At 37.6% G+C, this 26,269-nt stretch overlaps 2 protein-coding genes and 1 long non-coding RNA gene across 4 annotated transcripts in view; all 3 read left to right on the forward strand.

Annotated features, from left to right (window-relative positions):
- Positions 1–26,269, forward strand: part of LOC128092723 (uncharacterized) — a 444,042-nt gene that overhangs the window by 43,310 nt on the left and 374,463 nt on the right. The window lies entirely within an intron of this gene.
- LOC120418430 (RNA polymerase-associated protein Rtf1) lies at positions 1,507–9,310 on the forward strand. Its single transcript, XM_039580809.2, has 5 exons — positions 1,507–1,713; positions 1,850–2,052; positions 5,393–7,246; positions 7,310–7,736; positions 8,453–9,310. The coding sequence occupies exons 2-5, from the start codon at positions 1,975–1,977 to the stop codon at positions 8,560–8,562; spliced, it is 2,469 nt and encodes an 822-aa protein (XP_039436743.1). The 5' UTR covers positions 1,507–1,713; positions 1,850–1,974; the 3' UTR covers positions 8,563–9,310.
- Positions 12,507–25,100, forward strand: LOC120418454 (ell-associated factor Eaf). Of its 2 annotated transcripts, none has more exons than XM_039580880.2 (6): positions 12,507–13,265; positions 13,343–13,484; positions 18,206–18,403; positions 18,470–18,956; positions 19,024–19,135; positions 23,972–25,100. In XM_039580880.2, exons 1-6 carry the CDS (start codon positions 13,064–13,066, stop codon positions 24,070–24,072), a joined length of 1,242 nt encoding a protein of 413 aa, XP_039436814.1. In that variant the 5' UTR covers positions 12,507–13,063; the 3' UTR covers positions 24,073–25,100. The 2 variants fall into 2 exon arrangements, with proteins under 2 accessions (XP_039436814.1, XP_039436813.1); XM_039580879.2 differs by having other exon boundaries at positions 12,516–13,265; positions 23,954–25,100.

Genomic DNA, 26,269 nt, shown 5'->3' on the forward strand with positions numbered 1-26,269 from the left:
AGGGTGATATAGACGATGATGATTTCAAAAGAAGTTATATTTGTTTTTCTCAAATAAAATTACGGAAATAATGTTTTATTGAATTTGGATGATCAAGTATCAATAAAAGCAACGTTTTTCATCGTTTGTTATCATTAGAACATTTTATTCTGCTTTTATATTAAAATGGGAATTGAAAATGGATGCTCAACATTCAAATGCGTTTTTCTCAAAACGCATGGTTTGTACATGATGCTTTTTGAAATGTTGGCGTCGAAATATGATAAAATTATCACAGGAAAATGGGATCTAAGGGGTCCCCCGAGCAAAAATTTACAACCAAAAAATTCACTAAAAGTAAAAGTGTCCATTTAATATGTTAAACTGCCGTACCCTAGGCCGTACCTAAAGCGTTCTCAGTCTCAGATGGTAGTCCTAGATGTCCCCTACAAGCTGCAGGACGAACCGAGTTGATTTCTGGATGGAACACTTTTTTTATTTGAGTTTGAAAATTATGCTATTTTTCCACTAAAATGCCAATAACTTCATTTAGATTTAACCAATTGGGATGGTTCTCCCTGTATTTAGTTACATTTTTAAGCCCTTTCAAATGCATTTTGAATTTTGAAATTAAATTTGGGGCCTAAAATGAAGCTTAAATGGCTCAAATTTGTGATATCTGTAGTTTTTTTTAAAGGTCCAATAAACCAAATTTCCAAATTTTGCTTTCTGGACCTTTAAAAAAAACTCCATATTATTATTGTTCACAACGATAAAGCGATAAACGAATAACGATAAATTTCTGAGTACAATGCTCGGTACAATGACTCTTTGTACGTCCGCAAAGGATTTAATATGAATTTCTAAAGCAATTTTGAAAAAAAATACTTTGCGGCCCTTCTTGACAGAAAAAGTCCTACTTGACAGCTCTTTCAAAGGGGACCACATATCCATTGAAAATATAGAGTCAATTTATTTTTTTGCATTAAAATGAAAAAAAAAACAGAACTGATTTTTAATTGTGTTTGCACATATGTAATAATAAAATATATTTTAATTGGGTCCTAAAATGAAGCTTAGATTGCTGATATTATTGTTTACAGCGATAAAGCTTATTTTTCTGAGTAAAATGACCCTTTGTACGACCACAAAGAGTTTAAAATGGATTTTTAAATCAATTTCAAAAAATTAACCTCGCGGTCCTTCTTGACAGAAAAGCTCCTACTTGACAGCTCGTTCCAAGGGGACCATAGTTGATCCATCGAAAAAATGTTGTCTTGTCAAAAAAAAAAAATTGCATTAAAATGAAAAAAAGTGATCAGAAATGGTTTTTAATCGTGTTTTTTACCGTTGTACATAAAAATTGACATAGGGCTTTAGTACCCAATTTATTCTGAGTTTACATTTGCTTCCCGTCTGTTCATCTGTGACCTAGCTGCTGCAAGTCTTCAATCCCACCCCTACGTCGACTATTTTGACAGCTCCTCTGCAGCCCAGCCAACCGAAAAAGGCCTTTTAGCTGTCCATCAAATTTCCCACCGAAGAAGTTGTTGTCATTCTTGTGTGTGTCGTTGGCCAAAATCGTTCGAGAAGCAGGAAAAAGTTGGAATTTCTGCACTTTATCGGCCACCGTCGGTACCCCAATCGGTGCGTGCTTCTTCCGGTGGCGTTCGTGGAACTTTTCCACGCGGTTCCGTCGTTTCGTGCGTCCGTTTGTTGCCCGTTCCGTCGGAGGTAAGTTGACGGCGTTTTGCTTTCTTGCGCTTCCGTCGCCGCGGTGGCATCGCAAAATGCGCTGGCCAACACGCAAAAGGCACTAAAATTGCCCAAAATTGATTAAAATGATAATGTTTGTGTGATTTTTTTTCAGATTGACCGTTCCGGTGTCGATTCCGGTCCCGGAGAGCGCGATTCCGGCTGTTCCCGGTAGGAAATCTGCCAACAGCTAAAAATCCACCCAAAGCCAGAAGGAAATCAGAAATAAAAAAATCCAAGATGGTGAAAAGGAAAACGCAACCGCTGATCGATTCCGAGAGCAGCAGCGATTCCGAGTCGGGGTCCGATCTGGATTCGGTAAGTTTTGTGAAAATTGGTTTGGAACAATCGTAAATTTGATTTTTAATATTTTTTCTTGAAAATAAGCATTTTTTAATGGAAAAGCAATTAAATGTTAGACAAATTATAATTTACAAACAAAAAACTGAATAAGTATCGTTTTTTTTTATTTATTTTTTTAATAAAAGAAATATTAAAAAAAAATCAAATCAATTCTGATTTTTGAAAAAAGCGTTATTACCTTTATTTTTGATCGTAACAAAGGTTAGCGCTATATAATTGTTTTCAGTTGATTAGACTTCCATTTTCATGGAAATTTTGTAGTTTTTTTGAGAAAATATTTTTTTTGTTCCGGGACCGTGGTGTAGGGGTAAGCGTGATTGCCTCTCACCCAGTCGGCCTGGGTTCGATCCCAGACGGTCCCGGTGGCATTTTTCGAGACGAGATTTGTCTGATCACGCCTTCCGTCGGAAGGGAAGTAAATGTTGGTCCCGGACTAACCTAAAAAAGGTTAGGTCGTTAGCTCAGTCCAGGTGTAGGAGTCGTTTCCCTGGGTCCTGCCTCGGTGGAGTCGCTGGTAGGCAGTTGGACTAACAATCCAAAGGTCGTCAGTTCGAATCCCGGGGTGGATGGAAGCTAAGGTGTAAAAAGAGGTTTGCAATTGCCTCAACAATCAAGCCTTCGAACACCTAGTTTCGAGTAGGAATCTCGCAATCGAGAACGCCAAGGCAATGCTGTAGAGCGAATAATTTGATTTTTTTGATTTTGATTTTTTTTTGTTCCCTGATTTTCAGACCAATTTTGAAGGGGGGCACACATAAACCTTGAATAATATTAGCAAAGGAATAAAACCAAAAACTGGTGTCGGAGGTCGCGGTGGCTATTTGAAAACTAACCTCGGATTTGAGTTAAGTTAAGTGGTCCTTAAACGCAAATAAATAAATAAAAATGAAAACTAACCTGAGATTATAATCTTCTCCAAATTTTTGCATCCCATAATAGTCACAATAAGTTCCATTCGATCCATTGGATTGATTGGACTAATCATGTCAACTGTCCATTATTCCAAACATCGCTGATACATTAGACCAATTATGCCAAACGTCCAATTTACTATTCAACTATTTACATTGACACCACCTTTAAACTATTGAAACAATAAAATATTTTTAAATGTTCGGTACAAACCAAGTTAACAAATGCCTGAAAAAGCTTTCATTATCCGAATGTTTCTTATCTCAATTCTTTGCGAGGAAAAGTCAATATTAACCACCGAAAAAAAAAAAAATAAATGAATTTAAAAATAATCCAAATATAGGCATTTTTTGTAAATACAGAAACTAAACAACAATTGAAAAAAACTTCACAAATGGAACTTCATTATTTATTCAGAGTAGAAACACAAACAATTAGTCTTTGAAAAAATTATCGAAAGTTCAACAATACTTATAACATTCATGTTATTTTTAAATTGGCAAAAGTATAGCTTTTGATACTTCGTTTCAACTGGAAATGACAAAAAGTTAAAGATAACTGAACTTAAAATTTCGTTCCTATTTTTTAAAATTTCATCATCATTTTAAATCAAAGAATGATTAAAACATAATTGCTTAAATTATTCATTCAAAGGATTTAGAAAAATGTCAAGAAATTCATAAAAAAATTGCCTGGTTCCCTTTTTAATTTTGTAATTTTTGATATTGTTTTTTAAAATCAATGTTAATTTATCTAGTGGTCAGTATTTAACTGTTTTTTTTTTTCAATGAACATTTAGTTAGATATGATTTTATGTTTTACCACTTATTTTAAGCAAAATGTTTGAAGAGACAATTTTTTTAAACAGTTTTGCAATAATTCTAAATTTCTTGGTTTATTTATTTTGCAATTTCAAAATTTTCTTTGTGTTTTCAAAACGTAAAAAAGCTTTTAAATTTTGGATTTTATTCGATATTAAAGTTTTCCGAAAACTGAAAATCTTGCTTTATGTATAGTAGTAATTTAACCATACTCAAAAAAAAGTTTAACGGCAACATTAAAAAAAACATATTTTAATTACTTAAAGAATTTAGTTAAACAATTAAAAATATTTACCAAAAAACCATTGCCGAACTCAAGTTGGAATCTGTTTTCAAATATTCAATCTATGTGACAAAATTAAATAGAATCACAGCTCTAAGCTGGCCGTTTGGCTCTATTTTTATATTATTTTTTCATTAACTTTACCTCTTGTATGATAAACAAAAATTTATAGAGATCATATGATTCATGAAAAATATTATGAAGATCTGTGTCAAAGTCTCCAATATTAATTGAAATTTTGAATGTCTTAAACAGCTTTTCCATACTCAAATATATTGAAATAGTGAAAAGAACCTTAAATTTAATGTAAGTTATTAAAGCAGAATTGAGTGAATTCAATTTGAGAATTGTACAAAATATTACAAAATTATTCAAGAGTTAAAAAATCAATCAATCAAGCATGCTTATAATTCCCGACTTTTGACAAAAATCATAAATTCCCGACTTTTTCCCGATTTTTGGCGGATTTTGGCGAATTCCCGACTTTCCCGATTTCCCGACTTGAGTGGCCACCCTGTGTAACAAATGACCAGTGGTCAACACCGATGATTTTTTGTTTCATCTTGAATTCCTTCGATAATGCTATAGTTCAACTATAGTTCGATTTATTCGGGGTTGAGCACTGCAGCCAGCGACATTTGTCCATGGCGTTGTCTATTTCTCGGGTCGCTCATCCATCTTCGATTTTTAATTTCATCCATACCATGAACTTGCCTTCGACTGATGTAAATGTGATCTTCAAAATATCCAAAACTTCTTTAAATGACATTTGCTTCAAAATCACCAATTTTATTACCTCTTCCGTAACTAGTACCCGTTTGGCATACTATACTTGATACTGTTGGTTAAGTGGTCCTCTATTTCCACATGGTGTTCCTGGGGAAACACGGAAGAATGCTTGACATTCTATTCAGCTTCACAGAATCAACTCCAGCGCCAAGGACAGGAAATCCAGACTTTAAAATCGATCATCCTAACTACCAGAACCTGTTCAATTCTCACACTGACACCTTGGCCAGCTCGGACGGTAGAAATTTTGACTTGGCCTTCAGATATATGAAGCCCTGGTCCTTACCTGGTCGCAGCACCTAAAAAGACCAAATAAAAAAAAGTAAAAAAAATAACTTAAGAACAATTATTTCATTATTTCGCTAGAATTATACCAATCTTCCCAATGCTGCATTGAAAAAATTTCTCGAGGGTACTCGACTCTGACGTCCGTACTTGAGAAACACACCCAACTAACAGCCTTTCCCCCGCTTACTTCCCTCCCGCACAGGAGCTGCTCTCGCTGGCCAAAAAGAAGAAGACAACCCGGCTGGCGTCCAATTCGCCGGGTGGCGCCGGCGGTGCCGACTCGGGCTCCGATTCGGACTCCGGCTCGGGGTCCGACTCCGACGGTGAACCCGCCGAGGCAAAGGCCGCCCCAGCGGCACCTGCCCAGCGCAAGAAGCGCGGTGCCAAGGCTGCTTCGTCGTCGGAGGAGTCGGAGGAATCTGAATCCGAAGAGGAGGAGGAAGAAGAGGAGGAATCCGAAGGGGAGCAGAAGAAACCTGCTGCGGTGACAGCGGCGGCGGCGGCGCCGGCGACCGGGGTGAAGCGCAAGCAGGACGATGAGGAGGGGGACAAGTCGGAGCCGGAAGAGGGTCAGGTTTCGTCGGAGGGGGAGTCGGGTTCGGGGAGTGAGGATGATGAGAGTGGCAGCGAAAGCAGCAGCGACGATTCCGAGTTTGACGATGGGTACGACGAGAATCTGATGGGGGATGAGGAGGATCGGGCCCGGTTGAACGGGCTGTCCGAGAAGGAGCGAGAGACGGAGATCTTCAAGCGTATCGAGCGGCGTGATGTGATGAAGACGCGGTGGGAGATCGAACGGAAGTTGAAGCTGGCCAAGAAGGCGGAACGGGCAAAGGACAAGGAATCGCAGCCGCCGCGGAAAAAGAAGAAGAAGACCAAGAAGGTGAAGCAGCAGCAGCAGGCAAAGGCACAGCAACAGAAAGAACAGAAGGAACAGCTAGAGAAGAAGAAAGCGAAGGCTCCCTCGCCGGAACCGGAAGAGGAATCTCCGGCACCGTCCGGTGCTGCCCAGCGTCAGGACGAGCACGAGGACGCTTCCGAGGGTGAGGTTGATAATGAGAGTGTACTTTCTTCGTCGCCGGAAAAGTCCGGTAAGGATGCGGAATCGGGCGGTACGTCGGACTACTTTGATCCGAAGGAGCGGTCCAAGGAGCGCAAGAAGAACGTCGAAGCGAACCGAACGGATGATAAACGAAGCAATGCCATGGCCATGCTGAAGGCCAAGCGTGAGGGCAAAGCGAAACGAGAGGAAGAGGAAGCCAAGCGGGAGGCGCAACGCAAGGCTGAAGCGGAAGATCGGGACGAGCTGGAGGACGTGCCCGGGGGTAGCAAGTCTTCGCAGAAGCTCAAAGCTTCCGACATTTACTCGGACGATTCGGGTAGCGATTCGGACGAGGGTGAGAAGAAAACCGGTACAGCACGCTCACGGTCCGGCTCGGCAAGCGGAAGCGGATCGGGCAGTGACAGTCGATCTTCTTCGGACAGCGAAACCGAGGGCAGCGATGCGAAGGAAAAGAAGAGCAGCTCCGGGTCGGGTTCCAGCAAAAAGGTGGTCGCAATCAGCACCCGGGACGAGCTGAACAAGCTGCGACTGTCGCGACACAAGATCGAACGGTTCATTGCGCTGCCCATGTTCGACACGATCGTGCTCAACTGCTTCGTGCGCATCAACATCGGCAACAACAACGGACGGCCCGTCTACCGGGTAGCGGAGATCGTCGGTGTCGTGGAAACCGCCAAAATCTACCAGTTTGGCCGGGGTCGCACCAACAAGGGCTTCAAGCTGAAGCACGGCAGCCAGGAGCGCGTCTTCCGGCTGGAGTTCATCTCTAACCAGGACTTTACCGACAGCGAGTACCAGAAGTGGCTCAGCGTGTGCGAAGCCACAGGGACGCCGATGCCGTGCGTGGACATCATCGACAGGAAGGCGAGCGAAATCAAGGAAGCCATCCAGTACGAGTTCAAGGACGCCGACATCGACAAGATCATCGAGGAGAAGAACCGCTTCCGGGCGCACCCGACCAACTACGCCATGAAGAAGACGCTGCTCATGAAGGTAAGACCCTTACTAAAAGACCCGAACCCTTTTACTTACCAAGATCCCCCGCTTCCCATGTAGGAACGCGACGCGGCCCAGCTGCGCGGCGAGGACGACCTGGCCCGCGATCTCAACACGCAAATCCAGGAGCTCGAGGAGCGCGCCTCCCACCTGGACAAGCGGCGCAGTAGCAGTATTAGCTTGATTTCGTACATTAACGATCGGAACCGCAAGCGCAACGTCGAGGACGCCGAGAAGGCCATCATGGAGGAGATCCGGGCGACGCGCGGCATCAAGATCGAGGATCCGTTTACGCGCCGCCAGACGCAGCCGCGCATGTCGTTCAAGGCGAACGAGAAGCGGGACGAGCCGGAGGCGATGCAGATGCCCGCGCCACCGCCGCCCGGCCAGAAGAAGAAACCGGACGAGAAGCGGGCCTCGTCCAGCGCGGACAACAACCTGTACTCGCTGCATGATTTCGAGATCGATCTGGACGTGCCGCTGCCGAGTAAGTTTCCTGTTTGGGTTGTTTTGTTTGTTTCGTTTCAGGGACTAGCTACCGAAAAAAAAGGATCGAGGATGGCAAGAAGACTTGAAATCCGGAACGAACGGCAGAAGCCCATTGAAAAGCATTTTACCAACTGAAAACTCGGTTAATGACACAGCGGGTCGTTTCTTCAACTAGAACCGCCAGCAAGTGGAAACATTCGAAGCTGAGAAATAAGCATTCCACGCGAAGCCGGAGCAGAAGTTGGACAGCTATCCGCATACGGATCTAAAGATATGTGGAGCATGTTCTACCCCCGGAAAAACACGGTTCTGTGAGCGGCGTAATAAAAGTCCTTTTACCACTCGCTCACAAAACCCGTGCCCGGTTTTCCATCTTTTCTTTTCTTAAAAATAACAAAAATATGCGGTGTCTTTTCGCAGCTAACCTATCCTGCTCCGGCTTGCTCAGATTGTTTTCTTGATTATCAAGTGACAGCCAAAAGGGAGCTATCAGAACAAAGAGGGTGAGGCTGCCAATCCCCCTGTCAGACCAAAGAGTAAAAGATAAACAAATCCAAGATAGTGATATTGGTGAACACAAATTAGGCAAAGACAATTTTGAATCAAAATTGTTTTTTTTCAGCTTAAAACATGTTTTGAATGATTAAATCAATTAAAACAAGGTTGTACCGAATTTATCTAAATTGGTTCTTTCAATTTTGCCTCTCATTCCAGTCAGCGCCGTGAATGTTCTTCCGAAGCCGGTGGAGAAACCGGTCAAAGAGTCCGGTCCGAAGCGCTCGCTCAACCTGGAAGACTACAAAAAGAAGCGGGGCTTGATCTAGAGGCGCACGTATCGGCTACTACTACTAACCACTATTGGCTACCATCTACGATGACTAATTTAGACACGCCAAGCTGGCTGGAGAGTAGCAATAGGACGTAAGTGCTGTAAAACTACTACTACTACTACAACTACACAAATATAATTGTGGAAAAATCAATTGCAACACGAAATCACAAAAAAAAAACACACACACACACATCAACAACAACAAACTATTAACATGGTCACAACTCAGGCGGGTAACGAACAAAACAAAACAAGAAGAGGAAAAAAAAACACGAACGGCTTAAGTTTTCTCCGGGTCCGGTTCCGGTGAAATCGGACAGTGGTTATCATTTTCGTACTCAACCACACCACACCCAAATGAAAACCACTAATCATACGACACGGCACGAAAGAGTTTGTAAAATGGCATCGGTTACTTCCGCTTTGGTGGCGCCCCCCGTAGGAAAAGGATTGTGCGAGCGAAGCAGATGGAAAATTAAGCAACCCCCAACTAGCGTGTACACATACTTTAATAATTATTAGCTTAGACTGTCTTCTGTAGTTTAATTTATTTTACCATCCTTTTTTTTAAAGATATCGATGATTACAGTTGTGTAGGATAATCTCACGATGATTATAAAGAAGAAGAAAAAACTGCAAATAAAATATTGTATTGCGCATTCTGATGATGTAAGGTTTAGCAGCAAGCGTTAAGAAGAAAAAAATAAATAACAAATTGAATTGTTATGATTCAGGTAGAACTGTTCGGGTTTTGCGTGTTTGACTGCTCGATAGCAATTTGAAAGAACCTCCCTGATATCTCAGTTTTTAGTGTCCCTAAATATTTTAAATCTTTCAAAATTTATTTGTGACTTATAAGTTATTTTTTAGCGTCTGAGCAATTCTCGACAAATTCGGCCGATTTTATGACTTTTTGTGAAAATTCCATACAAAAGTACTACAATACTTGTTCGGTAAAAGGGCGTTGTAGAACTGGGCTGCTTTTTAACTGGGCGCTCGATAACTGGGCTGTAGCCCACTTAAAAATCAGACAAACGTCAAAAAACTAAAACAAACAAAAAAGTGGATGCAAAAATCAAGCGTAATTTTGGCTAGGGAGTAATTCTCTACGAAATCGGTTTCTTTTTTAATTAAAATTTTTGTACTTTTTAATCCGACTGAAACTTTTTTGGTGCCTTCGATATGCCCGAAGAAGCAATTTTGCATCATATAATTTTCCATACAAATTTGTCAGCTGCCCATACAAAAATGATATATGAAAATAAAAAAATCTGTATCTTTTGAGGGAATTTTTTGATCGATTTGGTGTCTTCGGCAAAGTTGTAGGTATGGATAAGGACTACACTGAAAAAGTAATACACGGTAAAAAAATTTGTGATTTTTAATTTCACTTTTTGTCACTGAAACTTGATTTGCAAAAAAACACTTTTTTTCTGTTATGTTTTGGGGGACATCAAATGCAAACTTTTCAGAAATTTCCAGAACGGGCTAAAAATTATTAATTTTTCAATCAATATTGCAGATTGCAGCGATTTTTAGACAATCGCCAACTTGTGGAAAGCTCTATACAAAAGTGCACAACTCAAACTACAGCAGAAAAAAACTCTAAGACACACTCCCCTGTTTGAAACTGTTCTAAGGGAGCGTTCTTTTATTATGTAACGCAGTTGGGGGGAAGGGGGAGGGGGGTCGGAGGCCGTGTTACGCTCCATACAAAAATTTAAAATTTGTAAGGAAATTTTGTTACGAGGGGGGGAGGGGGTCTAAACATTCGATTTTTTGCGTTACGGAATAAAAGAACGCTCCCTAAAGTGTTCGAAAGCATCAAAGCTCAGTCGAGAAACGCACCATTATTTGCGAGCGGGGGGGAGAAGGGGTAGGATTTCAAGTGTGAAAATATTTGGTGTGCAGATTTTATTTGCAAGGGTGGAGAATTTGGTGCAAAGTTTGCAATACTAATTTTTTAACAAAATCGAAATATCGGTCGCAAACATTTGTCAACTTAATTTTTCGATGTAAAATCGAATTTGCATTCAAAAAGTACTTTAGTAAAATTGTACCGTTTTCAAGTTATTGCCATTTTATGTAACTTTTTTGAAAATAGTAGCAGTTATTCATTTTTCAAAAAATAGTTCCCATGTTTGCTCACATTTGAAAAATAATATTTTTGAAAAGCTGTGAAATTCTTTATATATTTTTTTTATCTTTGTTGATACGATCCTTAGTTGCTGAGATATTGCCATGCAAAGATTTATAAACAGGAAAATTTATGTTTTCTAAGTCTCACCCAAAAAACCCTCTATTTGCTAATGTCGATATCTCAACAACTAATGGTCCGATTTTCAATCTTAAAATATGAAACATTCGTGAAATTTTTCGATCTTTTCGATAATAATATTTTCAAATCAAGAGTAACATTTCAAAAGGGCGTAATATCACGCAGAAAAATATTTTGTACGATCAGCCTGTACGAGGTTTGATTCAACAATTTTGTTGTTGAATATACTCAACGCGGATTTTGCGTTGAAACAAGCCTTGATTTTCACAATTTCACACAAATCTTCTGTTGTTTTGAAAAAGTTGCTTTGACGTTTAGCGTTGATTCAACAAAAATCTTGATTTTCAATTCAACAAAATGTTTTGTTGATTCAAATATGCCTATTTTTTCTGCGTGATTGAATCACCCCGACATTCACCAGGATGCATCCGAAAATCCGAAACAATGATGTCAGATTATTTTAAGGGAGATCTGTATTTTCCTAAAAACAAATCTATATTTTATCTGTATCATGTTGAATTCGGAGTCGATGCAATTTTTTTTTTAATTTTTCCAGATTTCCAGAGTTTTTTTTTTTTTTGAAAAGGACCTATAAGCTATTGTCTTTCATATCCAGACTTTTTTTTGATTAGGTCCTATAAACATATGAAAGACAATAGCTTATAGGACCTTTAAAAAAAAAACTCTAGACATGTTTTTAGGACCTAATAAAAAAAAACTCTAGATTTAAGCTTTTTAGTCTTATTTAAGCACAATTCAATTACTAAATTGTTGAAAATAAACCAGTGTTGGTATTATCGAGGCTCTCGCGAGAAAATTTTCTCTCTCTCGAGTTCTCGCCGCGAGTCTCGAGCTGCCGAGAGAAACTCACCGATTGCCCATGCTCTCCTCCGCTCGCGAACGGGCTTTCTCGCGAGCCAGAATTGCCCGTTCGCGAGAAGTTGAACGTGTTAGAAACGAACAAAAAACAACACAGCGATTGAAGTTACACTTCTATACCATCGCCTGGTTCGTATTCATAAGCCTGATACACAAATTGCTAGCTTGGGACGAACGTCTAGCACGAGGCGCTCGCGAGCGCTCGCGGCGAGAGCGAGAACGCGAACGAAAATGCGAGCGCGAGCGAGAAGAGAAAAGTACTACAAGTTCTCTCCCTCGTTCGCGAGCGAGAAATGCTTTCCTTATTCTCGCTCGAATTCCAACAATGAAATAAACAAATAAAATCTGTATATACAGATATTCGTAATTTTTGATTTATTGGACCTTTTATAAAAACTCTAGAAATTGATCAATGTTGCCAACTCATTTTTCTCCAGGTACTCTACGCGCAACATTCAATATGTTCACCTTTTTATCTTGGTCTCACCCCCTCGATGACAGCAACAGCTGCAGCATAAAAAACGCGAGCATAAAGCATAAACGTCAAACGCGCTGCTCGCGAGCCTTTCTCTTTCACCCTTCGGTGCTGTGGTGGTGTTGTTGTTGGTATTTGGTGGGGGCTGCACGGTGGGAAAAGTATTGCGATTGGGGTTTGTTTTTATTTTTTTATACTACATAAATTTACTCTTTTTATTTAACAACTTGATTTTTTGTTCTGTTTTCTAATTTAATCTAATACAAATCATTCAAATTTCAAATAATTTGATTTTAAGGTATTTCTTTGCAAATTTTGTTGCGTATCAACTCTGAGCAAGTCACGCACGCTCCCGCACAGTTCAAAACCTATCGTCGATGTGTCATGTCAGCAATCTCTTCGAAAGGTCCCCCAGGGAATAAGAAGTTGTGGAGTGTAACTTGGCCCCAAGAACACAAATCGGAACCCCGTCGCGGTGGACAAATACGGTTCTAGTGAGAAACGACAGATATTCGGACGGTGTCCCGTTTTTCCGGAATCGGTGCTAAAGAGAAAGAAACGGTGAAGAAGGTTGTAAATAAATGGCAGCTGTTGCTGGCTGTCCGCGAAGAATCTGCTCCGACGACTAGCGATTCCGGAAGTGGTTTCGTGTTTGTGTGTTGTGATCGATTCCTTGTCGGTCCGTCTGGCCGTTTTCCGTGTCCTATTCGGTTCCTAATATTAAGTAACAGCGAAGCAGACAGAAGGAGCAAAATGCTCTAAGATTCGTGCTCCGTCGTGTGTTTCCCCTGAAGAAGATCTGTCCCCATCCGTGTCCGTGTGTGTTCCGTGACGACCCACACTGCCCAACTAACAGAAACCATGAGGAAGATGGACAATCGGCTCAAACTCGACTCGGAGGTGCGCGAGTTGAAGCTTGGGTCAACCTTCACCAACCCGAACCCCCGGACCGTGTTCCACACGCTCAAGTACGACTTTAAGCCGGCCAGCGTGGACACGAGCAAACCGGCCACGCTCGAGGTCGGCACGAACAAGCAGGTCACGGTGACGGTGCCACATAACGGTGCGAACAACTTTGGAATCGAGTTTAGGCCCTTGAAAGCTGATCGATTGTTTTTTTGTTTCTTTCTAAATTTGCAGATAGTTCCGGTGTGCCCAATACGGTGTTCAAGGGAAACCAGCGGGACTACACCCGGAAAGAGTGCGTGCTCATCATCGACCGGGTCACCGGGGAGATTACGCTCGAGAAGCTCAACAGTAACGTGCAAGTTAAAAAGACAAGGTGAGCAAATCGCATTTTTGGATTTAGAGGACCACTGTTTAATTTTCAACTAATGTTTATGGTTTTAATGAAATATCATTTGTTTAAATGAATTTTGGTGAGATGCAACCACGCTTACTCCTACACCACGGGTCCCGGCCTTTCAGGATTATTAACCCTCTAAAGCCCATGGTTGCATCAGAGCACCACTAATTTTTAACTTCAAATTGACATTTCTCGAAAACTATTGAATGAAATGAACTCATTCTTCCTGTACTGTGTGAATTATGATGTTAACTGCCTTCAGTTCAAATTTCATCCAATTTGGTCAAGTCTGTAAAAAATGACAAGGAAAAACGGAAAAAATCTCGATTTTGCTTTGGGCGGGAAGGGGTTAGATATAAGAGTATTCCTAATAAGCTACGTTTCCACCAAAACATGTTTAATGAACAAAAGTTACTTTAGTAAAGTTTGTTTAATAATTATTTTAAATAAGGTGATATAAATAAAATCTCTGATTATTGAACGATGAAACAACTATGAAGAAGAACAAAATAAATATTAAAAACTCGTTCAAAGGTCGAACATGACAGCATAACGGAAAAGCAGCATGTCAAACTGTCGGACCAGAAAGGCTTCCATAATAAGCTAATCGGACTAAATGCACTAAAAGAATTGGAAATATCATATGCAAGATGGCAGCCAAAATGGCTGCGATGAATTGTTGAGAAAATGCATTTTGTAATGTAAATTTGAACTATGACTCGATTCTCCGAAGTTTCCTAAAGGAGGTATTAGACTACGACAAACAAACAAAATCACACTTTTTGACAGTTTGCTCTAGTCTGTATTTTCATTGACAAAGGCTTGTAGTTCGGAAGAAACGCAAAACTCTATTTATAAAAATAACAGCTCAAGAAACAATCAGCTGAAAAGTAATCTAAATGTAAAGCGGCGAAATTTAAAGAAATATTCAGAAAATTCAAAATTCAGGAGTTAACAATCCTGAAAATTTTAGAATTCTAAAATTGTAAAATTTTATGTTTCTAAAATACAATTTTTTCTTCAAATTTTCAAAATTCTACAGTTCTAAAACTAAAAAAAAATCAGAAATAAAAATAAAAAGAAAAATAAAAAAAGTTTAAAATTTTAACAGAATAAGGTGGAACGGAAAAGTATCATCGTTAACGGGGAACGGGATGGTTTTACTCCATATTTTTTCGCCATATTTAATTATGGCCCGTTACACCTTAAACACAGTTCGTTTTGATTTTCCGAGGCACTCGCAAAATTTTACCTCCGAATCATGAAATTTTTATGTTACTGAAAATTTGGGTTTCTAAACTAAAATATGACCCAAAAAATGCTGCAAATTTATCCGATTTTCTATCATCTATCTACTGTGGCAAAAAAACAAAAAAAAATGGCGGCATTAAAGAATTTCGGAATGTTTTAGTTTTTGAATTTAGGAATTTGAAAAATCAGAAATTTTAGAGTTTAAAAAATATAAAGAAGGAATTCAAAAATTTAAGAAATAAAACAAAACAATTTTTGAATAAGTAATGATTTTTTTTTTATTTTTAAATTTGGATGTCTTTGATTTAATTCTTGATTTTTTTTTTAACTTTTGGACCTTCAATTTTAAAATTTTGAAATCTATAAATTATGTATTTCTATTTATTTCAAATTTTGCGATTTTCAAATTCTTGACTTTTAAAAAAAAAATTTAATTAAAGTAAAAAAAAGAAATTACAGGCCACGGTTTCAACATTTGAATGAAAAAAGTGTTATAAAATGCATTACACATCTGTCCAGTTGTTTTGTAATCACAAGTTTCCAAATTTTCTTAGTAGTGAAGAATTTTTTTTATTATACTGCAAGAAAAAAAGTCTTTGTGGAGATGTACATTGTAATTCCATAAAAGTTTAAGTTTTTTTTAAACGAGCCCAAACATGCTAAATATGATTATCGATGCAGAATAGGGCTTCTTAGCTTGTTTTCAGTTGATTAGACGTCTATTTCCATTGAAGTTTTCAAGTTTTTTTTTGAAAAATATATATTTTTTTGCCAGCTGATTTTTGGGACCAATTTTGAGGGGAGGAGGAATATTTTTCAAAGTTCCTTGGGCATGAGTAAGGACCTCGACGCCGTTAGCAATGTTGGCTTTAAAATAAAATTTCGTGATAATATCACTTCCCCCCAGCCAACATTTTTGCCATGCGAAGCGGGCCTCGACACTGTGTCTAGGTTTAATTCCTAGCTAGGAGCCATCAGTGTCTTAAGCGGTGGTCCCAAGGCCGAGTAGGAGTTCATGAAGCAAATTAGTCGTCTCCCACCCCTTTTAAATTGAAAAATGAACTCTGAAACCAGCGCTTACTCACAACAGAAACAGAGGCCTCTTCTAGGCATTGTAGGATAGAATAGATTTTGAAATTTATATAAAAAAAATGTTACGTGCATAAATTTGAAACTTCCATTTCGGTAATAATCCAAAGCATGATATGTCAAAATTTCCATAGAGTCTCGGTCAATCAATAATGTAATGATATCGGACAAAATTCGTTAATCTGTTGAACTAACGGTTTTCGGATTATGGTTGTATCGACCATTGTTGCGAATCGAGGATCTACTAAGGCCTTGACGATCAAAGGGAGCCTAACATTTCAAAGGACATATGGGTTTTGTGAACAGGAGTGTGTCTCCTTCACTCAAATGACAGTTTACATAAGGTATGCACTCTTGTTTGCAAGGCTTTATGCCCTAATGAAATGAAAGGCAAAACAGTCGTCTTAATGACGAGTGTTCAACTTATGAACTGTTAATTTATGTTTATGGCGGCAAGACTGGTTTGAAAACAAGGTCCGTTACCTTATTTGGCGTTGTAATAAAACATTCGGGGATTTGAGATTAAATTTACTTTCAGACAGTTTAGTTTAGGTTGTTGATTAAAGTTAGTTAGTTTTCCGTAGATGAATAATTGGACTTAAATGATTAGTTGATTTAGTAGAAGAGTAATATTTCATTGGCAAATCTGTTTCTAGTTGTAATGTACGACAAGACTACTGACGGACGCGACAGGTCGGGGCCCAGAAAAAGGCCGGATTGATTGTGATGCATGGCGGCATGAAAGTATATCAGAATCTGCATGAAAACTGTCCTCATGCATTTTTGCGATATAGGGGTATGACATTTTTGCCCGTTACCGACAATTATCGACATTACCGACGGCTTTTTGGTTGTATTTCACAAAAAAAAAACCTTAACAGAACGAAGATTGAACCACTAACTTCTTGGTTAATGATCCGACACGCTACCACCGCGCCATGGACGCTTGATGAATAGTGAGTGAAAGAGCACCAACATATGTTTCTCTTTGGAGTGTTGCTCGGGGACGGGCCAGCGTTATATGTGTTGGTGAGAACTGCAGATCGCTGAAATGTTTACACGCGGGCAAAAATGATCTAGGGGCTTGCTGCTAAAAATGTTATAAAATATGACATTTTCTGCAGCAAATCCACTGTTGCAGATTTTGAGATATATTTTTCTTTTGGGTGTAGACAAGTTAGTTTTCAAATTTTGTTCTCTAGTATTTTTTTTATTTCCTTTAAATTTGGAATACATCATTGGTTTCGTTTATATAGATCTCCGATTAGTTACATTTTCTTATTTAATTAACTAATAATTTAGTTTTTTTTCGGGCCTAGTTACTTTGAATTATAATTTCAGGTTTCCATTATTCAGTTTTAAACATAGGTTAACGTAACTGCTCAAGTCATCCAAGTTCTTACTACTCACACCAACACTAATTTTCTTTCACCTTCCCCCTCCCGATCCCCTATATCTTCCGGTGGTGTTCATTTTGTATGCAATACTAGTTCGGCCACTACCCTTTTTTCCACAAGAAACCGGACTTGGACTGACTTGAGGCCGCGTCCCCCACCTTGCTCCGTAAAACGAAAACGAAAACGAAACGAGGTGGAATATTTTTCAAAGTTTATGCGCCCCCTTCATAATCTGTCCGAAAAATCAGGGGGCATGATTTTTTTTTCAAAAAACGTTAAAATTTAATGGAAATAAAAAAAAAAATATAAATATTGGAATAACATATTCCCAACATTTGACTGAAAAAAGTGTTTTAAAATGCAATTTACACTATTTCTGTTGTTTTGCAATTATGAGTTTTCAAAAAAAAAGTAAGATTTGACAAAAACAAAAATTGTTACTGTACATCGACATTTTTTAAAAATCAAAAGATTTTTGAATAAACCCATATATGCCAAAAAATATTCTAAACACAGGGGAAGCATTTTGAATTGAATTCAGCTGATTGCACTTAAATTTCCATTGAAATTTTAAAGTTTTTTTGATTTTTTTGTCCCTTGATTTTGTGGGCCGAAGGGGGTGACAAAGACTTTTAAACTTATTTGTACCAACCTAAGTTTTAAAGTGTTTTTAAAGTTTTTATTTTTATCTTTTTTTTTTTGAAAAAAATACATATTTTATATTTTATAAATTATTTTACGCTCTATTTTTTTACGATATTAGTTTTTATCTTTTTTGAAAAAAATACATGTTATTTTAATAACATAATATAATTAAACAAAAAATAGAATAAAATTGAAATTCACTAAAAAAAATTAAAAAAAAAACTCGTGAAAAGTTGAAGTTTTTTATTGTTTTCAAGTAGGAAGATGAATGAATGATTTGTTTGACTTTGATTTTTTTTCTCATTCCTTTCTTAGAACGGAGAACAAGGTTGTCCAACCACCTCCGCCACCACCCCAGATCAAGGTCTCGGAAAACTCGACCGCCCGGCTCAGCTCACGCACCAAAATCACGACCGGCTCGCGCAAGAACAACCCCATCAGCTTAGTGCCAAAACACTCGCCATTGCAGAACTCCCCGTCGTACCCGAACAAGAGCCCGCTGTCCGCTCCGGTGTAAGTATTCGTGAACTAGTGTGAAAGATTTTGAGCAGTTCACTAAACGACCTTCTTCACTTTCAGCTGGAACGCCAACAATACTCAGCAGACCTTGCCCAGCATTCCGCTGATTGGGTTGGACGACGGCAACGACATCCTGCCGGTGCCCTCTTCGTCGGTTCCGGCGGCATCCCAGCCAGTGCACCACCAGCAACAGCAATCCCAACAACACCAACACCAGCACCAACAGCAGCAACAGCAATCGCAACATCATGGTCACAATTCTTTGGGTCTTCCCAGCATGAACAATATTGGCGGAGGCGGAAGTAGTCACCACAACAATAGCCACAATAGCCACAACAACAGCAACAATAGCCACGGCGTCAACCAGCAGCAGCCAACGGGCATGAACCAGCACCACCAGGCTCAACAGCAGCAGCAGCACAATCCGTACAGCAACAACAATCACCACAATAGCAACAGCAACAACAACAACAGTGAGTCCAACAACGTGGAGATTGGGTTGCCGTCGCTGCTGGGACAGGCGTCACCGCCGAGGGATACCGGATTTGTAAGTTCTTGAATCACATTTTCCGACTGCCAGGAAAGTAACGTTTTGTTTTTCGGGAATTTTCCAGTCGACGGGCCTGCTCAGCTCGTCCAGCTCGGACTCGAGCGGCTCCAGTGACAGCGACAGCGGCTCCGAGTCGGACAGCACGACCGAGGACAACAACGACTCGCCGGTGAAAGGTACGTGGTCGTTTTAAAATATTTTTGTTTGCTATTCTGCCGTTCTACGCGTAATTGTGCCATGTTCAAAAAAAGTGCAACTGAGAGAAACGCAATTGAATTTTTTCGACCGTTTTTTGTGTTTCTACGCATAATTGTCCCGTGGGACCCTATTCACAGCATATATCCCTAATCATCCCAGTTAGCAGTTTATCACTCTTATTTGTAATCCTCTTGCTATAAAATAGGTAAACAAGACACAATACTTCGTAAAACTGATAATTTCGTGAAAGAAAACACTTGGTGGGACAATTATGCGTAGAAGTACAACGATGGGACAAACAGACTTGGTGTTGTTTTCAATGAATTTCCGAACAAAGTACTACTCAAACTAAACCTAAAAATGACAAAAAGTCAGAATCGACCAAAAATAACATGGGACAGTTATGCGTAGAACGGCAGTATTCTACTATAATAATGCATAGAATGATAGTGTTGGTACTGGATACCTTTTATTATATTATGTTGGCTTTTTAAGGTTTAATTTACTTTAAACTTGTTCAATAATTCATGCATTCTTACACTTTGTAAATAAAAACCTAAATTTTGAAGAAGTCATCGTATAAATCCGAGATGTTTATGGCAAACTTTTAAACTTGGAATGCGTTTCAAAAGACCTTTCAAATGCAATTTAGATAATTGGGAATGCGTGCAATTTTAAGATTTTTTTTTATGTTTTTTGGACCTCAAACTTCAAGGCTCGTTTTTTTTACAACCCACTTCCCGTTGTCGTAGAGGGCTCATATTTGGCATGAGTTCATCTCATGTATAATCGAAAAAAAACGCCGACCTTTCATCCAAATCAGCTTGAGCTCTTGACAAAATCCTTTTAATAAATTTTCACCTCATAAAACTATAATTTCCATTTTGCGCCATTTGCACAATTTGATGAATTGATTTGTGATTCTTGGGGTTAAATTTTCCAATTCCCAAACTAGTGGATTGTATTTTTCTTTCGATTGTGAATAAAACATCCAAGACTTGCTTTTTTCCAAGGTTGGTGACGATAAAATTATCGAGGTTAAATAACGATAACAACAATCAATCATTATTTGATTTTTCGATATGGAATTCATCATTTAAAGTTATTTTATTTCTTTCTCTTGGGGAGCAGATGAAATCGAACCCAGAACCATTCGCTGCTCCTGCGTAGAAGCATAGTCTGGGACAATACAAAAATTACTGCATACTTATTTTTTACATGAAATATAGAAAATTTTAGTGAAAAACACAGCCAAAATAGTCAAATATTAACAAAATATAAGATTTTTTAAAAATACTCCGATTTTCATAATTGGCATTACGGGTATCAAACGAAGGGAAATTTTGTATGGATTTTTACTTTTAGAGTTTTTGGACTAACATTTTCAAAGCCGTATTTTTTTAAATTACTCAAATTTTCCTAATTTTCGAAGCAATATTTTGTATGCATTTTCAATTTATCAGATTTTTTTTTGAAAATTGCTAATCTTTTATAAAATACTTAAAAATCATAATTCCCAATACAGTCCAGACTCGATTATCCGAAAACCTTGGCAAAATTTCACTTCGGATAATTGAATCACATTTTTTTTTGTTTTCTTATTTTTTATTGTTGAGCTTTAGTATGACCCATAACTACTCTGAAGTGATTTAGAATTTGTAAATCCAAGATAGCGGCTAAAATGGCGATGATGAAATATGGCAATCAACCATTCAAATTTGACTAAAATCGGGTCGCAGAGCTCGAATTTGATGTTTAAAGTAAAAAAAAAAATTGTTCGTGATTCGATTATCCGAAGTACAAACCTTCGGATAATCGAGTCTGGACTGTATGGGTATCAAACGAAGCAAAATATTGTATACGTTATCATTTTCTTTTTTTTTAAATATGGTATTTTATGAAAATTTTGTGTTTACAAAAAAAATATAATTTAGTGAAAATATTTGCGGAATTTTGCCTTATAATTTTTGTTTTAGTGTTTTCCAAAAAGTACGGTAGTTAATTTGTGAAATTTTGAGTATTTTACAAGTATAATTGAGTAAATTGAAAATGCATTCCTAATTTCGCTTCGCAATATGTATCTTATTGCGAATTATAAAAATTGGAGTATTTTCGTAAAAATACGGGGTCTCATGAAAAAATTTGAATTTTACACAAAAAAAAAATCTAATAAAATTAAAATGCAAACAAAATATTGATTCGTTAGATACCCATATTGCAAATTATGAAAATTTGATTTTTCTCGAAATAATACGGTATTTTGCGAATTTTTATTTGAGCATTTACACTTTGAAACTTACTACATTATCAAAAAGTATATTGTAGGTGAAAATTTACCATGATATGTACTGATTTAGTAAATTTTGGAAAGATTTTAAAAATTGGTTATCATCCGTTATCGTCGATAAGATTATCGCCGAAAGAATTATCAAATTTTTCGATAATGATAACCATTATCGTTATCGTCAGACGATAATTTTATCGATTAACAACCTTGGTTACGCACCTCCCAAGAAAAGTGGTCAAGAAATGGCTTTACGAACAGCAGAGCAAAGGAGAGGGAACGATTTCTTGGTGCTTTTCTATACTCTTTCTGGCTTGCTTTCGCTGCCGCTGCTGCACATTTGAAATAAAAAAAGAAAAAAATATCATACATTTATTGATATTTCTTAACTGTTTGACAGTTGTACCAAGGCTGCAAAAATGGGACAATCGAACCAGAAACAAAAAAATAAAATGTTTTTTTCATTTTCTTACTTCTATCATAAAATTTGAATTCTGCGACCAATTTTAGTGAAATTTGAGTGGTTAATTGCCTGTAAGCATGCCAAATGCATTTCTTCAGTATTTCATCACCGCCATTTTGGTCGCCATCTTGGATTAAAGAATTCTTTATCGCTTCTTTTTTTTGGTCGCCATCTTGGATTAAAGAATTCTTTATCACTTCTTAGTAGTGTTGGGGTCATATTTTACAAAATTTTATGTTGAATATAATCAACTCGGATTTTGCGTTGAAACAAACCTTGATTTTCTCAATTCCACAAAAATCATTTGGGTAATTCTCTACCAACTCACACGAAATCGGGAAAAGTTGCCCCGACCCCTCTTCGATTTGCGTGAAACTTTGTCCTAAGGGGTAACTTTTGTCCCTGATCACGAATCCGAGGTCCGTTTTTTGATATCTCGTGACGGAGGGGCCCTTCCATTTTTGAACATGCGAAAAAAGAGGTGTTTTTCAATAATTTGCAGCCTGAAACGGTGATGAGATAGAAATTTGGTGTCAAAGGGACTTTTATGTAAAATTAGACGCCCGATTTGATGGCGTACTCAGAATTCCGAAAAAACGTATTTTTCATCGAAAAAAACACTTAAAAAGTTTTAAAAATTCTCCCATTTTCCGTTACTCGACTGTAAAAAATTTTGGAACATGTCATTTTATGGGAAATTTAATGTACTTTTCGAATCTACATTGTCCCAGAAGGGTCATTTTTTCATTTAGAACAAAATTTTTCATTTTAAAATTTCGTGTTTTTTCTAACTTTGCAGGGTTATTTTTTAGTGTGTAACAATGTTCTACAATGTTGTAGAGCAGACAGTTACAAAAATTTTGATATATAGACATAAGGGGTTTGCTTATAAACATCACAAGTTATCGCGATTTTACGAAAAAAAGTTTTGAAAAAGTTACTTTTTGCGTTTCTCTTTGTTTCGTCGTCCGTGTCTGTCGCGGGTGACCATGAACGGCCATGATCGATGACGACCAACTTTTTCAAAACTTTTTTTCGTAAAATCGCGATAACTTGTGATGTTTATAAGCAAACCCCTTATGTCTATATATCATTTTTTTTTGTAATTGTCTGCTCTACAACTTTGTAGAACATTGTTACACTCTAAAAAATAACCCTGCAAAGTTAGAAAAAACACGAAATTTTAAAATGAAAATTTTTGTTTTAAATGAAAAAATGACCCTTCTGGGACAATGTAGATTCGAAAAGTACATTAAATTTCCCATAAAATGACATGTTCCAAAAATTTTTACAGTCGAGTAACGGAAAATGGGAGAATTTTTAAAACTTTTTTAGTGTTTTTTTCGATGAAAAATACGTTTTTTCGGAATTCTGAGTACGCCATCAAATCGGGCGTCTAATTTTACATAAAAGTCCCTTTGACACCAAATTTCTATCTCATCACCGTTTCAGGCTGCAAATTATTGAAAAACACCTCTTTTTTCGCATGTTCAAAAATGGAAGGGGTCGTACCGCCCCTCCGTCACGAGATATCAAAAAACGGACCTCGGATTCGTGATCAGGGACAAAAGTTACCCCTTAGGACAAAGTTTCACGCAAATCGAAGAGGGGTCGGGGCAACTGCTGTGTGAGTTGGCGGAGAATTACCCATTTGTTGTTTTGAAAAAGTTGTTTTGACGTTAAGCGTCGATTCAACAAAAATCTTGATTTTTAAATCAACAAAATGTTTTGTTGATTCAAATATGCCTTATTTTTCTGCGTGAAGGTAAAAAATCAGTATAATGAAATATTATTTGATCAATTATTTGTAGAAAATATTACATTTTAATAACATGCACTGTACATAATTAGATATTGCACTTGTAAACTAATCCAACAATTCTCCCATTCTTCTCTTTTCCCCCAAATCGAAATCTATTTATCGGTGGTATGGACCTGGAACAATTTCACAACCCCTCCCTTCTTGAACTGGTCCTTGGAATCCCACAATTCACACACCCTGGGGCTGCACCAACACCTTCTCTGGTCACCCGCGCCCACCGTATACAGAATCCATTTTCGACATAGGTCCCACGCGGTCGGATCCGCTCAGCAACAGCCGGCCGCTGCCCACGCACATCCTGTCGCAGGACCTGTGCCTGTCGGAGTCCAACTCCGACTCGGACTAGAGTGAGAGAGAGGAGCCCTCCCCTCAACTTCGCCTGAAGGATGCTGCAACACTCTCTCTCTCACACGCGAGAAAAAGAAAGAAAAGAATGGAGAAGAATAAAAAAAAACAAAACACACACTTATATATACATCAGAAAAAGGTCAATCTGAAAAATGAAAAACTATTTTTGTAGGTAAATTATTTATATTGAGATAAAAATATACCAATGGCAAAGACGGAAGGAGAGAGGAGGAGGAGGTTGATGATAGCTAGAGAAGGACGGAGAGTAAGAAGGAAGAAGACATACCTTAATTTGTGTCGGAGTGCTTTATAGGAAAACAGTAATCAAATCGGAAGGAGGGGAAATAGAAACGAGGCGCTGCCAAATAAAACAAGAAAACAACCAGAGCGAAAGTAGTCGTACAGTTTTCTTTTTATTTTACTTTTTATTTGCTAATATTTTTTTGTCTCATTTTTTTCTGTTCTGGGAGGAGGACACAAACACTTTGTTCGTTTAAATGTTATTTTATTGTAGTCGCTATTTTTTTTAAATATTATTATTATTGTTTACTCGTCTTTTAGGTAAAATAATATATTTTTGTCGAGTTAGGTTTTTTTTTCTGGTTGAAACCATCTTCCGCGCTTTTTTGTTTGTCTCACAATAATCGCTACAACTCCTCACCAAACAGAAACAGCTAGCGGGCGAAGGAGGAAAACTTTGTTTTGTTGTGCTTTGTTGAGGCCGGAGCTCAATTATTGTTGAAGAAGTTAGTGAAAAACGCAAGACAAAATCAAAAGAAGCAAAACTGTATAGAAGAAAAAAAAATACTATAAAATGAAATGATTTCTCTTCCATTTCAAGTTTATTTTTTTGGTTTTAGTTGTTGAACGGAATGTGAACCACAAGACAGGGGCTATTAGGTGGAATGTGTATAAAACAAACGCATGCTAAAACGATTACTTACCACAATCTATGGAGGAAGAAGACCTACCATGAAATCAGCAAATAAAGAAAAACACAATATGTTAATTGATTTGAAAAATTTAGTCACGTGTGTGTTCTTTTTGATGGAGCTTGAAAGAAATCCGATTGCATATTCTGGTGGATTGGAAGCATGTCGGCATAGCCTCGTTGGATAAATATATGAACATAAAACTCGTGCTGAAAAAAAAAACAATTTGCAACTTTCTTTTCTTAATTTTGTTTTGTTAATTTTTTTTTTTGCATAAAATTGAACATTTTTTAGTGAACCTTATAAAACAAAACAAAAAAAAACATGGTTACAAAACCGCTGTTTCGGAGAAAAATGTTTTATTTTTTTATAGAAATGGATGATTTTTCTAAGAATGTTACTATTTCATTCTGTGTTGTTCATAAAAAAAATCTACAAATTTGCAGAAGACACCAAATCGATTAATAGTTATCTCCACAAGATACAGAATTTCTAATTTTTTACATAGGTACCATTTTTGTATCCGTCAAACATGTATGGAAACTTGTATGAACGAACCAGTATTGAGTGATTCTCTACGATTTCGCAAAATTGACTTTTCTGTGCATTTTTTTATTTTGTTGAAACTTAGTCCATGAAGTCTCTATGTCAGGGGTGCCCAACCTTTGGCCCTACGGGCCACATCTGATTTTTCTGAAGCAGTGGCGAACCGGAAGTAATGTCTGTTAAAAGTTGAAAAAGTAAAATAATAATTCTCATAAAATTATTTTTTTTAGGTACATAACTTTTAGAAAACAAAGTAATAAACTAGTGTTGCAAATATTTGCTTTTAACAAAAAATATTTGCTTTTAGAAAAATGCAAAGATAACTCTCAGAAATGTTTGTTTTATTTTGATTTTTTTTAGTTGTTTTGTAATTGTCTTTGTTGATTGCAATTAAATACCCTGATATCTTTTTACTTTTTAAAAACATTCAAATTTAAATGGTCGTTGCATGTTTCTTAAAGTTAAATTTCCTCAACATTAAAATATAAAAAAATCAGTGAGGCATCTTAATTTTTTTTGAGGTTAGATTTGAAATCAAAACATTCTTACAAAAACACTTTTTGCGTTGTTGTACTTTTACTGAAATATTTAACAAAGTATTTTAATTTTTTTAAACACATTAAACTTAAATAGCGTAGAAAAATATATATTGAATAATTTTCAATGCGTTATTCTTCGAATTTTGTAGTTTATGAAAAAATATATTTTTGCTCCCAG

Source organism: Culex pipiens, chromosome 2, assembly GCF_016801865.2.
Source record: "Culex pipiens pallens isolate TS chromosome 2, TS_CPP_V2, whole genome shotgun sequence".
NCBI lineage: Eukaryota > Metazoa > Arthropoda > Insecta > Diptera > Culicidae > Culex > Culex pipiens.

Excerpts from the sequence above, each read along its gene's own strand:
- LOC120418430 (XM_039580809.2), top strand. The coding sequence starts at position 1,975 with ATGGTGAAAAGGAAAACGCAACCGCTGATCGATTCCGAGAGCAGCAGC. Across the intron at positions 7,247-7,309 it reads AGAAGACGCTGCTCATGAAG|GAACGCGACGCGGCCCAGCT; the intron begins GTAAGACCCTTA and ends CTTCCCATGTAG. Across the intron at positions 7,737-8,452 it reads TCTGGACGTGCCGCTGCCGA|TCAGCGCCGTGAATGTTCTT; the intron begins GTAAGTTTCCTG and ends CTCTCATTCCAG.
- LOC120418454 (XM_039580879.2), top strand. The coding sequence starts at position 13,064 with ATGAGGAAGATGGACAATCGGCTCAAACTCGACTCGGAGGTGCGCGAG. Across the intron at positions 13,266-13,342 it reads GGTGACGGTGCCACATAACG|ATAGTTCCGGTGTGCCCAAT; the intron begins GTGCGAACAACT and ends CTAAATTTGCAG. Across the intron at positions 18,404-18,469 it reads AGCCCGCTGTCCGCTCCGGT|CTGGAACGCCAACAATACTC; the intron begins GTAAGTATTCGT and ends CTTCACTTTCAG.